At 38.2% G+C, this 19,396-nt stretch overlaps 1 protein-coding gene across 1 annotated transcript in view; it reads right to left on the bottom strand.

The window, feature by feature from the left end:
- The window catches only part of LOC125883863 (glucosidase 2 subunit beta-like), a 187,064-nt gene that overhangs the window by 156,507 nt on the left and 11,161 nt on the right, over positions 1-19,396 (bottom strand). The window contains exons 6-7 of the mRNA XM_049568472.1: positions 16,129-16,258; positions 3,625-3,691 (exon numbers count right to left, since the gene is read on the bottom strand). Of these exons, the coding sequence (XP_049424429.1) occupies positions 3,625-3,691; positions 16,129-16,258 (197 nt within the window). The remainder of the gene's footprint in view (positions 1-3,624; positions 3,692-16,128; positions 16,259-19,396) is intronic.

Here is a 19,396-nt window from a genome sequence, read left to right as displayed (position 1 = left end):
GACTTTGCATTTATCAAAACGGAAACTAAATCAGGCTTGACACCTGGGCGTGTGAGCTGCACAGCCTTACAGGAAAAAATGGTGATGTAGCATATATATACAGAGCCTCCACCTCCTGATTTATTCAAATGGGCATCAATACATGTCCTGCCTCAAGATGGCCAGCTCACCGAATCCCATTGACTGACAGACTGAAACAATGGCTGTATAGAAATAAGCGGCACTTGCAGATATTTCAGCTTAGTAATGTGTTTGTTTAAGCGCAGCCCGTGGAGAGACACCGCCTGGGATGGAGCGGATAGAGTGGATGGATGGAGGCAGAGGTGGGGAGGGATTGGGAGGGGGGCAGAAGGGCTGAATAATGGTACACATCCAGGCACAGGAATGCATAAGTGGGCACATAGCGCTCCCTGGAAAAAAAACGCTGCACAAGCACTTCCTCCTCGATGCAGCCATATGTTTTATAGCGCTTTCAGTTTACTATGCCCAGCCCTGCTTCCTTTCCGGGAGAATATGCCCAGTTAGCTTAAGCAGTATTGATTTTTTTTTCTTCCAGGCGTGGTGTGGGAAGGTGAGGATTGTGATGGGTGGGGATAGCAGTGGAGAGAAAGCACGGAGGGGACATGCTCATTGGATGTGACGCGCTCTGTTTTTCTGCAAGCCGCCAGCACATTTAAGTATCTTGCTTCAAAGCAAAATGGATGCTACTCGCTTTAAAGCTGGCAGAGGTTAAACACTGCTCACGACAGCATGTGAGTCAGCTTGGGTGGCTGAGGGGGAAGCTGGGAGATTGGGTAGGGGGGCGACAAGTGGGTCTGTTGGGACTTGAAGATTAAACAATGCAAATAAGCCAATGAATTACTTTTTGAAGTTTGCTGAAGAACAAATGGGCGTAGGAGTTTCAGGGAATGAGATGTGTGCACTCAGCTCAGACTGATGAGACTTCCCTGCATCAGAAGTTAAGGTGGAACTAATGAGTGTAGTACATATACATATTGATGTGAATTAGGTGCTCCAGAAACACCCATTTGTCTTATAGCAGGGGCAATAAAAGATAGAATGCACGTGAGAGGAAAAAATATGAGTCATTATTATAATCTGGTGTTATGGATCTTCTTCATCGTACTCATCTTTCATGTTGTTTTTGTTTCACTTTGCTGCATTAGCAGGATTCCTCTGGAGGACGACAACAATTACAAGCAAGTGAACATGAGTTCTGTGAATTTGTTGCCCCATGTGACACGGTAATATTTCCCCTTATCCACACTGACACAAATTACAGGTTTTATCCATCACATAAAGCTACATTTGTTTCCGTGCTGAGATGTCTATAAAAAATAAATACACGCCCTAAAGGAGGGTCGTTTTTAATTTTTGTGTGCAAATTTATGGAAGTAGCTGATGGCTATTAAAATGATTAGCAGTGTTTGCCATTGAGAAAGCTTTACATCTCAAAGACCAAAATTTGCCATTAATATTAGGAACCGCAAGATCCTTGGATAGCCCGACTTTTTGAGTTGTTTACTTGTATTTTAAAGGTAAACTATACAGGGATTGTTTGCTGGCGATACTGTGTACTGTTTGTACACAGTATCGCCAGCAAAAGCGAAAGTGAAAGCCAACCCAGATTCACTCCAATTAATTGGCATTTTGCCCCTCTATTAGAGCTGCAATGATAAATTGATTAATCTATTAGTTTAACTATAATTAACCACCAACTACAGTGATAATCCATTAATTGGTTTGAGTCATTTTTTAAGGGAAAAAAGTAAAAATTCTCTGAATCAGCTTCTTAAATGTGAATATTTTCTGGTTTCTTTACTCATCAATGATAGCTAACTGAACATCTTCAGGTTATGGACAAAAATTTCTGACATTTTACAGACCCAACAACTAATCAATTCATCAAGAACATTATTGACAGATAAATCAACACTGATAATAACTGTTAGTTGCAGACCTACTCAGTATATTTGTGTTTTTCCCTGGCAAAGTGTCAGCCATTTTCATAGCTTTTTCTTGGACGTGTGCAACTTATGGTGGCACCTGGTTGCTAGTCCTGACTTCACGTGCACGCTGAAAGGCGACATAAGAAAACACAGGCCGCAGGCAGAGTCTCTGCAGATAAATAGACCGCCACAAACCTCTCGAGGGTCATAAGTAGGGCTGGGCGATATCACGATTAATTGAACATTTTATCTCGATTACGATTAAAGAATGATTATCTTGTTTTTGTTTTTTGCCTTCATATTTCACCGACAAAGCTTGTACTTTAAATATGCTCGACTGTTAAAGCTGTGGTATTTTTTGTAATGAAATGCAAATCTTATCTTTGTGATTTTAAAATAATGGAAGGAAACACACAGTTGAATATTTCAATATTTGGAATATTGTGTAGACTTTGTAAATGCTTGTGGTCTCAAAAGCTGCTTCGTGAAGGCACTTGTTGCTGGGTGCTTATCAGTCTCTTTCTTTTTTTTTTTTGAGCCATGCACTCTTCATATTTGGTGACATGATTGTGCCCCAAGCGCTACAACATATTGGTGGTGTTACCTTTGGTCAGTGAAACAATGTTTTTGCAGCATTAACATTTGATTTCTTTCTTCATGAGAGCCAAAATGTGTCCAAACGACAGACAGCATTTTATTTCTGTTTGACTAGGTGTTGGAGTTCTCCATGTTGCTTCCAGGTCATGGATTGGACTGGGCGGAGTCACATGACAACACAGAGAGGTATGTTTTTAAAGGGACAGTACATGAACACACACAGTCAAAGAGTATTAACAGAATTTAAAAAAACGAAATTACTGACGTGGGCAGGATTACATCAGTTAGAGTTTCTGAATGTCAGTATAGATTAATTTTCAATTAACTGCCCAGCCCTAGTCCTAAGTAATAATTGAGAGGGATTACTTTTAAATGAGCCTATACATTGTTTTGTAAAGAAAATCCTGCATAGTACACATTTAAAATGCCCCTCACATTGTCCACAACTGAGCTGAAAATGTGCCACAGCTATATTTATTTCACTAGACCTTGCTCATTTTAGTATCCAGTGGTTAAAATGCGCAGCTCGGTTAGAGAAGCACAATGTTCAAGGACAGTAGATCACTTGGAAGAAAAAAAAGGTGCAGCAGAATTATAAAGCAAGATTCAAAACCTTCAACCGTGTTCCTTTTTTCACACTCCCCAGCCTTCAAGCCCTCTCTGGTACATTTTTTAAACTGCACAGTAGGAGGAGAAAAGCCCAAACCGAGAGCAAATATGCTTTAAGAATTTCTTTAGTATTGGATTTCATAGCAATCTAAATACTGTGACAGAAGCCTTTTCACCCTGGCCACAGTAAAATCCTGAGGCGAAAAAAAAAAACGGTTTCACTATAAAAATATCAGTGGTGGCATTCGGGAAAAAAGGATCGGTGGATTCCTTACTTTTAAAAAAAATATTTGCAAACACTGTTTTTAATATAAAAGGTTTCTATTTTCATTAACACATCACACATGCGTGGGCTTTGGAGGGTTTTCATAGTTTGTAGAGTGATTAAAATGGGTGAGCACAGGGCAAAACATGAGAATAAAACTGGAGCCACAATTATCAATGATGAAATAATCAGCATGTTAGTTACCTGCCATCTTTATTGCTGTCCAGTAACTTGAAAGTGCTGCTGACTGAGCTGTTCTGACGTTTGAGACCTAAGAAGAAAAATCATATCTGGGTTAAAGCAAAGCTACCTGATAGTTTTAAGGCACCACGGTCATAAGCACAATGAGTCGACAAAGAGGTGATATTTTCTATTACACAGCCATGTTGGACTTGTTGTTTAATCACCAATCACTGCTATAAACACTAATCCATGCGAATGCAAGCTGAGAGGCAAAGATGGAGAAAGGAACAGAGCTGGAGTTGGATTTAAAAATATGGGGAGCGGAGGGGTGTTTGGGAGGGGAGGGGGGGTGGAGGTTGTTGGGCAATCAGGCAATGAGTCAGTCACGCTGCGCAAGAACATTTGGTTTCCCTGTAGGGAAAAAAAAAAGCATGTCAGAGTCCAGAATGCAATCAGGAGGCTTTGTGCTGTAACGGCTGCTATGACAGTGATTTCCCTCTTCTCCATTCACATTCGCAGGCAGATGAAAAGGAGACGCAAAAACTTCCTCAACCCCCTTTCCAGCGAGCATGTGACCCCAACTGATTCATTTTGTGAATCGCATTCATTGGAGTGGGAGGGAGAGGAAGTTCTCTTATGCTCGGCACTAAGCGTCTCCCACATCATCAGCAGAACGGAGAATGTAAAGGGGCAAACTGATTGGCCCCTAAGTCTGGGGAAAAGCACTTTACATAATGCTAATTGCACATCCGCCGCAATTACCTTTCCGTACTAATTACAGAAAAGCTAATTGTGAAATTAGCATTTTTTTTTTTCCCAGTGTACAGTAGAGCGCCTGTGTTGAGTGTGAGCTGTAGGGGTGTTTAAAAAAAAAAAAAAAAAACCCTAAACCCCAGTTCATAAATGCAGCCTTGCCAAAATGAATCCATATTTATAAAGCCGAGCAGTTTCCTTGGATTTAAGTTTAAAAAGATGCAAGAGTGTACAGCACATCTTGTCACCCACGACATGACTGGAAGCTGCAAGTGTCTACAGAGCAGCCAGATTCCTCACCCTCGTTGTTGACTCTACTCAGCCAAGGGGAAAAACAAGATTTGCTAATATTCTTCTGCAATACACACAGCATCTGTCATATTAGTGGCCTATTCTTTTGCGCTCTATTCCCAACTTAATGCTTGACATTCTCAACCCATCCTCTAGTCGCTCTGTCTCGCAAAAAAAAAAAAAAAAATGAGTGCACAAAGGAGGAAGAGAAATGGTCTCATCCCTCCCTCTACTGCAGAGCTGTAGCTATGAAAAACAACCATAAGGAGGATAGATGGAGAAGGGAGGAGAGGAAGGCAGAGAAAGAGGAAAAAGATGGAGTGGGGGCGGGGGCGGGGGGGGGGGGGGCAATGTGGTAAAAGGTAAGAGGAAGAGTGGGGAAGAATGTGGAAAATAAGTGAGGAGAGAGTAGGAGGGCGAAAAAAGAAAAAAAAAAAGACAGAACGGAGGTTCAAGACATTGGCTCTTTAGGCCGATGGCACATATAGGGGGCTATGTTTACTAATGGACACCATCACTCATCCACCCATGTTGCCCTGGCGATAGCGCAGCACACTCGTAAAATAAGAGAGGCACAAAGAGAACAGAGAAAATGGAACATATCAGCAGGAGACTGCAGATCTATGCCTAGGCTACAGACCGTGTTATCCACACAGAGCTTTCTTTGTTATTGGAAGCTCTTCACTCCAAGGCTAACAAAACACACATTTTGCTTTCTTTTATACACTATAAGCAATATTTCCAGGCAGAAAATTACCCCCTTTTCTGAGGGAGAAAAAAATGCTTTGAGATGGAAATGGATCAAAAGGCTGCAGGTGTTGCACTGAACCTTTACTTTGCGGAAAAGAGCACATTCTGTAAACATAAAGATAGAATCCGCAAATAAGTATTTTAACCTAAACGGTGCACTGGATGGTTCAGCTATACTGCGTCGCATTCAGAGAAGACTGCAGCACAATAAGAACATTGCAGCATACAAAATCAGTGGCTTTCTAATTTCAGTTTGTTCATACATTACCAGGGTTGTGGTAACAGTCGCTGCCTTATTCTCTTGTATGTTCCCACATGTTAATAATGGGCATTAATTAACCACGTACAGCCGATATGACAGGTATCACAAATAAGACAAATTAACCTGTCAAATCCTGGGGCTGTAGGATATGCAATACAAAATCATATTGCAAGATGCTTGATGATGCCATTTTTAGTGCCTTTTTCGGGCTTGTTTTGCTTATATTCTTGAAGCAGCAGTACGACAACAACCTCGTTCTGCTAATGCTTCATCTGTTGACAAGGAGAAGGGAGGCAGAAGACCGTGCTGTGGCGAATGGAAACCGGTGAGTGCAACAAGTCTCGTTATGCTATATACGTCATTGCGCCAGAAAGGCAAGGAAACAAGCATGTGCAGAAAGACCGGAATGAACTTAAAGAGGAATGAGTGTATACAAGTGCGAGAAATTCTTTCATTCGGAATTAGCTACAGAATATTCCAGCCCCTTACATGGGAATGAATTTTCAATCGCATTGGCCATTTTCATTCCGAATTAGGTGTTTACAAGATCACTTTTAATAGGAATGAACTTTCATTCCAGATGAAAAGGGCATTAAACTGTCAGTGTAAACGCACTCCATGTTTGCCTCTGCTTACATCATCATTCCCTTTTGCGCGTTCTCTGGATATATAGAAAATACAGATGATGAATTGTGTTTAGCAGGAGAACATCTACACTCAATACTAAAACAGGGGACAATTGCAGTGGCAAAATTAAATTTTTAAAATAAATATAAATGAGCTACAAGGAGCCCTGGTGGCATTGTGGTTAAGGTGCAAACCATAAACTGAAACATAAAATAATAAAAGCTAAAAAATACCCCTGAAATATACTTATAAAAATCATTAAATACTAAAAGTCTACTATAATACTGACTTCCCCAGTTTCAAGGCACTGCCAGGGACATTTTCATGAAGTATGAAGGGAAATAAAGAGCAAAGTCTTTCTATTTCTATGACAGTAGATGTAGAAGAATGTGATCAAGGAAATATGTGTTTTTTCTATTAAAAAATGTATGAAAATTTACATTTCCCTATTTTATTTCTGATTGTGGGGGGAAATCGGAGTATATCAAAGCAGCATGAACATGAAATGTTTGGCACTGATTTGCTGCATCTGGGTTACCTCAGGGGGAACTTCTACTAAAATCCAGAAATCTGGAAGACTAATTTTGTGTCTTCACTGCATATTACATGTTTCTCAATAACTATGCAGCCCTGTGCAAAATCCAACATATATAGGATTACATGCATACATACAAAGACCCTCATACATAAGCTATATGGCACAAAGATGTTAATGCTAACACAGACACCAGACAGCAGCTTTTATTGAGAGATATTAGTCCAAGTCCTACGTGTAAGCTTGCTCCTGAGTGCTTATGTGCAAGTTGAAAGTGCTGTATCCTTAATGGAACAGCACACAGAAGCAAAAGTAAAAACAGCAAAGGTCTGTGTTTTAAGAGAGGACGTAGACGTACCTCAAACCCTTCAAACAAAAGTATGAGTCAGTTATTAAACTCACTAGCAGCGTTGGCATGACCTGATGGATGTAAGGTAAGGCTGTCAATTCACTCAAGACTTAACCAGTGGTTCTGGAACTGCGATGAACTTGACTAACAGGATAGAAAAAAAGATATTTCTATGACCCTATGACGCCTACTATTAACATGCAGACCTGTATCTGGATATCAGGACAAGGAAAATGCACGGTAATGCTGGTGTACTGCATTGCAATCCAAATGCTGTTGGATCATTCAGACCACATCTGGAAGAAATGCATTTTTTTTTTAATCGCACTGCAGAGGAATAAAACAGTTCAAGCAAAAGCGGAAACATGCTACAAATTTCCCCAATTTATAAAGTCGTCACCAAGCAGATGGCAAACAGGTGTGAAACGAGCTCTCACCAGTGCCGATATAAAGCAAAACATCTGACGGTGTCTTACAATGAGGCGAAGGATAACCACACTCAACAAATCCACCAGCTCCACCTATCTAATTGGCATATTGAGATCTGATCACAATGCCCGAGGAATCGAGAAGACACGAGCAGGTGTGCATTCAAAGGCCTGTGATCATATTTTATTATCAAGACTGCGTCTCCAGATACAGATCACATGTTTCTAGAAGGTGTAAATTAGGCCTTTGCATCAACGTGTCTTATTTTTCTGTTATTGGCACTTTGTTGTGAAATACTTCTATGCCTCTAGGCTCCTGCTAATAATTAGTCAAATGACTTTATTAATATGGCAAAATCAATAATCATCTTCTCTTACAAGCACTAATGATCTCCCTTAGGCTACAGTATGGTAGGGGAATAGATAAGCTTCTGTTATTCTGTGAGAATTTACTTTGAGTGCCAAACCTTCGTGCACCAAATGAATGCCCCTGTGGTTTCCTTATTTATGTATCAAAATTTTATGGTCAGTCCAACAATACCGTCTGATAAGAACAAGGTGCAATTTGTTGTGCTGCAGTGTGGTTTTATGAATCACTAATAATACAAATAATTCAAAAGGGGATGGAGCCTGAATAAATAAAAATGGCAGCGCTGACTATGTAATAACTAACATTTACACTCCGCTATGGATCTACAACTGCTGGGGAAATGTATGAATAAATATGACTCCAGATATGACATGAATATGACATTGTCTAATCATTATGCATGACTGTATGGATGGGAAAAACAACCAAATATAGATGCAATTTCAAGGTGAAATTGCGTGAGTCTCACATCCAAAAGGACGAACCATGAATTATGTCCATGTTTGACAGAACTGAAAAACAACTAATTTGATTTGGTTCATACAAAATGGACAGTAAGAAAGCTGCTGTGATGTATGGTATGGCTACAACAGTGGTGGTTTGGCTGCTGAGGCATTCTTCTACCTCAATACATTTAAAGTCATTAGTACTTACACTAGTGCTAACATTTTGTTTAACGTGGTTTTCCTACATTAAGAAAATCTGAAAAAGAGGCATCCAGAAATCCTGGATCCAGGTTCGCAGCCGCCTAACACTGCTGCTTGCGGTAGGTTTTACTTCTGCCTTTTGTAAGTTGACTGGTGAAAAAGCAATGGGCATCAAAATAGCTACAATTAGAGGAGGTATCGGAAAGATTCAGCCATACATGTTTGAGCCTCAGTCAGACCCAGTCTCAAGCGAGGAGTCTGTTGTGCACAAAACCAGCGACTAGAAGACGTATCAGAATGGTAAGTGTAGTTAGCATCTTTTACTTATGTTGTTTGTTAGCTTGTAGGCCAACAGGCAGTGTGAAACATAAAATAACATCTGCTACGACAGGGGTTTTGGTTGATAGGGTCTACATCCAAAAACTGCACATGCCTATCATGTTTGCTGTCCAACCTTTCACTATGCTAATGCTAACTCTGCTCTATGTACTGACAAGTCCGCCCTGCACTGGAGGTTTCAGGTTTCTTTGCCTGCAGTGTGTCGAAGTCTGTTCCCCCATCATATGCGTTTACAGTATTAGATAGCAACTGGCTTTTGTGTTAGGGACGAACCTAATCTAGTTTACCCGCCGAATGTTTAAATCTCAGATTTTACGTAAATGCAGACCCTTTCAGTAAGGAATCTGATAACACCTCTGTAGCCAGACATATCAAATCATCGATACGTGTTGATTCTGAATATCTGAAACCATTTCAAAACTCATTTTCGGCAGTATCAATACACTGGTACCAGCTAATGTTAGCGTTTACTACAGTCATTCTGTTGTTCTCTGCTACAAACCAAGAAGAGCTCTTGTTGATACGCTATAGCCTTGTTATATTAATCTCTAATTTAAAAAAGGTTATGTCCTTAATGCCAATTTTCCTCCAATTTTAGTATCAAAAATCATTATTTTCAAGGTATTGAATCACAGTGTTGTGACATCACTACCCTCTAGTGCAGAGGTTGCGCTAGACTTTTTCGTCACCGGTCATTTTGACCGACAGGATCATAAAAATCCGGTCATAATCTATTTTCTATTTTAATTTTTGTTTTTAAATGATAATAAAGATATTCAAAGACATTTAGTTTTCATTCGTTCGTTTTTAATAAATCCAACAAGCAAGTTATAAAGTGTGCATTAATAAGGACATGAACGAAAAGATGAACAGACATCCACACACTGCAGCGCTTCAGTTCGGTGTCTGGTCTATTTTTCACGCGAGCCGCGAGCGCTTCTGTCAAGCTGGATAGAGCAGATCGTACCAAACAGGAAGTCGGACACAGAAAAGACGAGAGAATCCGGCCAATTTTCAAAATAAAATAACAACAGCATGCACTGAGGAATGTGAGGAGAAAATACCATGTTTATAATTTAAAATAACACAACAGTGCATAATCGAACACATTTTTCAATACCATAATCACTTCATTACAATTTTAATTTTGTGTCACCGAGTCTACAGGCATAACTACATAAATAAAATGGTCAGAACAATATGCCCTGTTCATTCAGTGTTTATCCAACACGCTCAATACATGGACAAGCAATGACAAATTGTCATTACTAATTATAAAAAACGATGAAAATATGGCCTTACCCATGTTTAAAATGACCGGTTGAAGTGAAAAAACGAGTACTGACGGGAACAGACGAGTGGAGTCGATGTTTAACCGGTGCAGAGAGCGCAGGAGAAATGCGCTGCCTGTGTGGACAGTCAAGCGCCTGCGAGTACAGTCGCAGGACTTCTGCGGCACTAACACATCTGGTGTGTCCAGGGCATTATGTCAACAACACTATATGAAGCAGATGAATGACTTTTTCTCTGCAGTATGAAAACAGCAGCCACTTAAACCACTGACTGTGCACTCCGCCGCCAAGTGGGCAGGGGTGGTAATTGCAACCGGTCAAATGACCGACGGCCTTCAGAGTTTCCGGTCATTGTTGTAAAAAAACGGTCAATGACCGAGAATATCCGGTTAACGTGACCCCTGCTCTAGTGACAAACTTTGCAAAGATAAAAATCACAGGGTTTCCCACATTCATTTATTTGTGGCAGCCTGCCACAATAGCAACATCTGCCGCCATGTACTGATTTTTTATTGTTGGAGCTGGACCACTCATAAGAAGTGCTATTGGGATATATATATATATATTCATATATATATATATATATATAAATATATATATATATATATACTGTTTGTTTCTTCACTGCACCACACTTTCAGAGTGCAAAGCGTACCCTGGGCCCAGCTGGAGCAGCAGAAAGCCAGGGGCAGTAAAAGTGAAACTTAATCATTAATAGATCATTTAGTTTCACTGGCCTCTGCAGCAGCTGCTCCTCTTATCCATCGATCTATTCTGATCAGCTCAGATCAGACAATTATCCACTACATGACTCAAACTTTAAAGACTACTTAGGGATAAAAAAGAACTCAAAGTGGTTAGCTCCGCGCTACATTCAATGACCTGCAAAAAACCTATGCATTTAGGGGGACACAGAGGCTACCACCAAACATAGACTCTAGTTTTGTGGGAAACACTGTGGCAGTGTAGTGAAGCAAATTGCTTTTATGGGACATAAATATTAAAAAAAAAATACATTTTTTAAGGAGAGGGGGACTTCAATTTACTAAATAAATTACATTAAATTCAATTCAATTCAATTCAATTTAACTCAACTGCCTCACTACACTCATGTACCTTTGGAAACATGAGAAGCAGGGGGGTGGTTTGCAAGATGTTCCACTAGAGAAATCAGGTCAACCACTGGATTACCAATGAACTTGAGGAAATCTCCTCAAACTGTGGTTGAACTCTGAGACAGTGTAGCTTTGCATATTGGGACGTACCATTAAACGCAGTAACGGACATAAAATACAATGTGTCTCTTTATGAGGGGATCATATCAAGTAAACATCATCAGAGATGGAAGAGACCTCCATGTGAACCCGAAGCTTATTGAGGTTGGCATTAAAAAGGTTTTGTTTGGGGGTTTTTTAACAAAAACAACACGCAAACATGATCAGTGTCCTCTCTGACAAGCCGGGCACAGCAAAGTCTTTGTTATTCAATGAGGATTTAACCAGATTTCCCAGCATGCTTTGCAAAGTGCATCAGAATCATAAATACCGAGCTAGCTAATGGAATGACAGGATATGGCTAATTAATGTAGTCCTATTAATCTTTGAGAACAATGTCCAACATCCTTGTATGCTGAAAACATGATAATCACACACTACAGTATGTGCATTATTTGTTGGACTGTGAAACAGTATCACATTAGCACTGCAGCTCCGAAACACTTCTTCTAAATCTGGCACCTGCTCAGAGTCCTCCAAAAGCATGTACACTAAAGACACTCTTAGAATATAATTTCCTCATGTTAAATAAAATGGCACAACTCATACTTTAATAACAATATCCAATATCTCAGATCCTCCAAGCCCTGCAATTATTGTTTCATCGTGGCAAAAGCACTGCACCATGAGAAACAGCAATTTCCTTTGAGGGTACAAAAACCCCAGCCTTTTAAAAGTTCTCAATAACTGCACATGAAGCCCTGGAGACATGTTTGAGCGACAGCAGCAGTAAAGGGAAAGACTGTTAAGTTCTCCTTTGCAGGCTCAGCTGCTTGTTGTTCTGGCTTTTCATTCCTATTTTGACACAGGCTATTGACAGGTCATAAAGGGAAAGACAAGTCGCTTATGAAAAAAAAGTGTGTTTCGTCTTTGTGATGTTACTATATTTAATTGGGATACGTCAATATTTGTCCTCATGGGTCCTCTGTAGTTTAAGGATAAGCTTTACAATCCAAAAATCTTTTGAGACGTGGACACGAAACTCAATTACAACTTGGTTTAAACACTGACCTTACAGCATAAAATGCAAATGTAAAATGTGATGTTAGCATGTATGAAATGTTGGACAATACTTCCTTGATTATGACTTCACTTGTACAACCTCTGCATTACTGTGTGCATGTTTTATCTCCAGGAATTAAATTAAAATGTGCGTAAAAGCAGTATTAACTTGCCACCCAGAATAATAACAGCAAGGCCAATCGGGGGGCCATAAAGTGTTTGCTGAGTTATACAGTAGTGTTGGCAGATTAATGGTGCTTATTCTAATTTTTAAGTTTTAATCAACATGTAATGTCATAAGTTGCAGGGAGAAAAGGCTTCCAGTCACTGGAACTTCCCGTCAACTTCAACACACACACACACACACAAACTGTCATTAGAACGGCATAATAAAAGCCTAGATGGATAGCCAACATGGACAAGACATGCCACGGAAATGAAAATTGATGGTTGTTACGCCCTGAAGATGAGCAGTAATGGAAGCAAAGGATGACAGGCTCAGGAACATGGGGTGTCTATGATGTCTGGCAAAGGTCAACTCTCGCAGTGGGAAGCATGATGGATGCATGCTTAGAGGAACCAGCAAAGTCAAATGACCTTTATTGCAATCAAAACTTTCACTTGAGGGCCAGTTTGACACCACGCAGACTATCAACTGACAGTATTTCATGGCATCAGAGAAGAATGTGAGAAACATGACGGCAATGCATTAACAAGTAGACAAATGATGTTTGATGCATTGGCATTCAAACAGCAGAATATGGTAAAAATGAGAAAAATACCATTAAATAATTACAAATTACATAGTGGTGTGTTTGTTTCTATGAAGGCCCATTTCTGCCCGTGTAATGTAAAAGTGAGATCCTATAAGTCATTATGATGAAAGGCCTTCTCAAAATAATGTGTTGGTGTTTTAAAATAATGAGTTATCTAAAAAAATTGTTTCTCAAGATAATGAGTTAGTATCTTAAAATAATCATCTAGTTTCTCAAAATAATTTGTATCTTAAAATAATGACTGTATCTCAAATGGATTCATTACTATCTTACAGCAGTAATTTAGTATCTCAAAATAATGAGAAACTGGATCAAAATAATGTTAGTATTTTAAAAAAAAAAAGACTCAGTGTCTTAAAATAATTAGTAAAAAAAAAAAAACCTTAAATAATGACTTAGTATCTGAAAATAATTACAAGTATCTTAAAATAATGATTTAGTATCTCACAATAATGATTTAGTATCTGAAAATAATGAGTTAGTATCTCACAATAATGACTTAGTATCTCATGAGTTAGTATCTCAAAATAATTATCTACTTTCTCAGAATAATGAGTTAGTTTCTCAAAATGAGTTAGTATCTCACAATAATGACTTAGTATCTCATAATAATGAGTTAGCATCTCAAAATAATTATCTACTTTCTCAAAATAATGAGTTAGTATCTCAAAATAGTGACTTAGTATCGCAAAATAATTACAAGTATCTCAAAGCAATGACTTAGTATCTCATAATAATGGCTTAGTATCTCACAATAATGACTTAGTATCGCATAATAATAAGTTAGTATCTCAAAATAATTATCTACTTTCTCAAAATAATGAGTTAGTATCTCAAAATAGTGACTTAGTATCTCACAATAATGAGTTAGTTTCTCAAAATAATGACTTAGTATCTCACAATAATGACTTAGTATCTCAAAATAATTATCTACTTTCTCAGAATAATGAGTTAGTTTTTCAAAATAATGAGTTAGTATCTCACAATAATGAGTTAGTATCTCATAATAATGAGTTAGCATCTCAAAATAATTATCTACTTTCTCAAAATAATGAATTAGTATCTCATAATAATGACCTAGTATCTCACAATAATGACTTAGTATCGCATAATAATGAGTTAGTATCTCAGAATAGTGACTTAGTATCGCATAATAATGAGTTAGTATCTCAAAATAATTATCTACTTTCTCAGAATAATGACTTAGTTTCTCAAAATAATGATTTAGTATCTCATAATAATGACTCAGTATCTCATAATAATGACTCAATATCTCAAAATAATGACTTAGTATCTCAAAATAATTACTCAGTTTCTCACAAATAATGAGTTACTATCTCAAAATAATGAGTTAGTTTTTCAAAATAATGAGTAAGTATCACAAAAATGACTTAGTATCTCAAAATAATGAGTTAGTATCTGAAAATTAGTTAGTAATTTAAAATAATGACTTCATAACTCAAAACAAGTTTGTATCTAAAAAAATGACTGTCTTAAAATAATTACTTTGTACCTTAGAATAATGACTTAGTACCTCAAACTGAAGTAGTTATTCAAAAACAATGACTTAGTATATTAAAATGATGGGTTAGTATCTCAAAATAACAGGTTAGTATCTCAAAATGAGGTAGTTATTCAAAAGCAATGACTAAGCATCTTAAAATAATGACTTTGTATCTCAAATTATTGACTTAGTATCTAAATAATGACTTAGTTTCTCAAAATAACTTACTATCTCAAAAAATGAGTTAGTATTTGAAAATGAGTTAGTAATAATACAAGTATCTCAAAATAATGAGTTAGTATTTGAAAATGAGTTAGTAATAAAGTATCTCAAAATAATTACTCTGTACCTTAGAATAATGACCACAAAATGAGGTAGTAATTCAAAAACAATAACTAAGTATCTTAAAATGATGAATCTGTATATAAAATTATTGACTATCACAAAATGAGATGAGATGAGACATGATGAGTTAGTATCTCAAAATAATGACCGTGTATCTTAAAATAATGACAAACTTTCAAAAAAAAAAAAAAAGACTTGGTATTGATTATCGTTTCAAAATACTTAGTCATTAACTTTTAAATGTTTTATTATAATGACAAAAATGATCATTTTTTCATCACACTGGTAAAAACGGGCTTCCATAAGTTTCCCATCAGTATTAAAGGTGCATGTTTTTGTAGATCATAACAAATGGGAATATGAAAAATATTCATTCTGCAACAATCTAAAAATCTAAAACTTTGAGCTAATTTAGCTCCAGTAATCTCTATCCCCTGCCTTCTTAACACATGCACGTAATGATTCTTCTAATCCTTCTGGACTTCAGTGCAAAATTGAGTGAGCCCATTTTCTATCCAGCCCCACAACTTTCTGTACATTCACATACGCAGGTCTGAACGTCACTAAAATGCCGAGCCAGCTAGTGCTTGGAGCGATAAGGGAATTTTCCTGTGAGTCATAAGCAACTTCTCTCTGAAGGTTTGAGGAACGTGAAAGAAGAGCTGTGGGACTGCAATATGCTGTTGCTCAGCAGTCCTCTCCAAGTCCATTTATTTCAATGGCACAGGCATCTGTATTTAACCCTTCCAGCTGTTTCTGATGTTCCACCATTTGTCATCCTGACTATCTGGCCTGGGGAGCTAAGGTCAATTTACTTTTGTTGAATGTAAGGCTGAGCTGAAATAAAACGGAAGCTGCCCTGTGGTAGCTGTAACAATGACCTAACTATATCTACAAAGCGGAGCAATTCTGTGGCTTGACCAAATTGCTTTGACTGGACTCAAACCAAATCATGGGAGGTTAAGGTGGCAAAACACTTACTGCTGTCCCCTGCTTCCAGAGCCTTTAATGTTTGCTCTTTGAGTCGGTCGGCCTCGTGTTTCTTCCTTCTGTGTTCCTCTAATTTGATCTGTAGGTCCTCGGCTACCTGCTGAAGCTCTCTGAGTTGCGCCTGAAGAGAGATGATAGAGAGAAACACAAAGTCTAAGATCAGCGTAACATGGGAAACATTCTAGCTGCCAGGTGATGGACACTTTCAACCCATTCAATTACAATTACAGCACAAATAGTTAGTGATACGCTTGTCTAGTTTTACAGTCAGTCTTCTTGATATTATCCCTAACCTGTAGTGCATACAAGCACAACTGGACATTCTGTTTCAATCAAACCCCCCATGGTACTTTCCCACCACTGTTAGATCTAATATACAGTACAGGCCAAAAGTTTGGACACACCTTCTCATTCAATGCGTTTCTTTATTTTCATGACTATTTACATTGTAGATTCTCACTGAAGGCATCAAAACTATGAATGAACACGTGGAGTTATGTACTTAACAAAAAAAGGTGAAATAACTGAAAACATGTTTTATATTCTAGTTTCTTCAAAATAGCCACCCTTTGCTCTGATTACTGCTTTGCACGTTCGCAACGACAATACGCCACCTTGGATAAAGACATCTATAATGTGGTAACCACCACATGAACGCAGTCCAAAGCTGTGTCGATAAGCTAGCAAGTGGAATACAGACACAGGACTCACATGTGCTATATGCACATGCAGCCAGACTGGCTACCACAACAAAGGACAGAGAAGCTCGCATTGCAACACATACAGAAGTAGAGTGACTTCAATTTCTGCTCAGGGCGCCATTACTCCACCAACATCGCTACACAGAATTTCATTTCATTTACACTGAATTTCCCCTTGGGGACTAATAAAGTATATCAAATTAAATTAAATCAAAATTAAATTAGCAAATACTGCTTGCTTCTTCTTAATGTTGTGAGTGCTGTATAGAGCTCCTTTAAGGCTTGCACTGTAGATTTAGCATATAGTAGAGCTACTACTTTCCAGTTTGGAAAAAGTAGATCATTTTGGAGCATTTCTGGCACTGGCTCTAGGGATGGCAATGTCAGTCTCCTAAAAGAACCTTGTTAATCTAAGCTAGAGTATTATTTTCAACACAATCATGATTATATTTTACTGAGGAGAAAATAACATTAACAGTCAACAGTTATAGTGACACAATTCAAGTGTTGACCACAGGATAGTTAACTTATAGCCTTAAAGGTATTTATAGAAAGTAGTGCCTGAATTGGCGCTAACAGGTGTTTAGAATCTGTCTCTGTTCGTATCTCCTCCTCTCACCTTATCTTTCTTTCCGCATCAGTATATCTACCTCCAGACCACAACCAGCCTGTGTGTTTACAAAAACTTGTACGACAGCAGTCGGGCCTTCACAATGGACTATTTAAATCACTTGCGTCAGGAGGTGTTGCTGTCACACCAAAAATGACAGCTTTTGACAACCAAGCACAACCTATCATCACTCTCTGTAATGGACCAATTAATATGAAAGCGCGGCAGCTCCTTGTTTGCGACCGTGTGCGTGTGTGTGTGTGTGTGTGTGTGTGTGTGTGTGTGTGTGTGTACCGCCTTCCGATCTCTCCTCAGAGACTCTCATAATGCAGTGATGAATTCTGCTTGGTTCGGATAGGGATGACTACCTTTCTAGGCCACGCTGCTTGCTTAGCCACCTTCAGTTTGCCGCAGTGATTTATGGGCTCCATTTTGAGAGTACAAGAACATATTAACTTGTGATTAACAGTCGTAACATGTGGACGAAAAATTTCTCCACAGTAGGGTTGGACAATAAATCAATGTGATATCGATATCATGATATAAGACTAGATAGTGTCTTCTATTTTGGATATTAATGTAATAGCTGACATCTTTTAAAGGCTGAATTACAGTAAAGTATTATAATTTTCTGAAGTTACCAGACTGTTCTAGATGTTCTATTATTTGCCTTCACCCACTTGATCATTATATCTACATTGCTGATGATTAATTATGAAAAAACTCATATTTTAAATACAAAAAGCGCAAGTGGTCAGTTCTACAGTATCGTTCATATATTGACATCAAGGAATTTATATATTATGATGTTTGATAGTGTTAAAATATCATATAAAACACTAGAAACTAGTGTACATAGTATTTGTGTTTCCATAAATTAAAGCTTTATGATGATGATGTTCTGTTTAGTCTCATTTTAATCTGGAAAAAAAAGAAATATTCCATTTGGGATGAGTCAAAATGATGTAGTTTTTCATTTTAAAACATCAAGGAGTGCTGATTCAGTACTCAGTGTTTGAGAGTTTTCCCTGCTGTGTTATGTGAGAAAACTGTAGTACAGTTTGGACAGAAAAAGCACTGCATGTTCCTCTCAAATCCTGACAAAATTCAGACAAGGCTATATTGAGAAAAAAAATATTTCTAAGAAGGATTTAGGGCAAGCAAACGCTGCACACCGTTCCTTGCTTTAAACTGTGCAGAAAGATAATCACAAACCTCCTCCTCCTTTTATCGAATACCTATTTGTATTGAATACCAATTAGGACACGCAGTGCTGACGAGCTAGAACGAGCTTTCATTATTCAAAGGCTTCTAATTTGATTAAAAAGTTTCCTAACATCCTGTTTCCTCAGCAGCACATTTTTCTTTAACCCTTGAACCGCAGGAAGAGTTCAGTTTTGTGCCATTGTGTAAGGTTTCCCGAGACGAGGCCCCTGAGGTGACCCTGCCATATCAACAAAGACACACTGAGAGAGGAGGATCGCGGTGTGCGGCTAGGCTACGAGGACCGGGTGACACTTCAGCCTCGATCTGCCAATCAGCCGCCACAGAAAAGAACATGGAACAAAAAAAAAAAAAAAAAAATGTGCAGGGTACACACTCAGAGACCATCAGCTGGCAAATCAGACATGTGTGAGCGCGTATGTGTGAAAAAAAGTGGCCTTCGGTCAAAATCTCTGTTGTCAAACAAGTGGTATCTTGTAACTCCATCCTCCATACATCTTTTAAACAAGTCTGACATTCGTGAAATGCATTTTTTTATTCACAAACGGTGTAAAGTGCTTCAAAATTCCTTGAATAAAGTAATTTCTCACATAATAAATGCAGAAGATAACACAAGGATTGAGGGCAGCCCTGAGAGAGTCAAAGTACTGTAAAACATTTTTCAGCTGCCAATTAGTCCTTCAGAATCCCAAATACATACTTTAAAATGACCATAACTACATAT

This window comes from Epinephelus fuscoguttatus, linkage group LG23 (genome assembly GCF_011397635.1).
Source record: "Epinephelus fuscoguttatus linkage group LG23, E.fuscoguttatus.final_Chr_v1".
Lineage (NCBI taxonomy): Eukaryota > Metazoa > Chordata > Actinopteri > Perciformes > Serranidae > Epinephelus > Epinephelus fuscoguttatus.
This window is presented reverse-complemented; position numbering and strand designations above follow the sequence as displayed.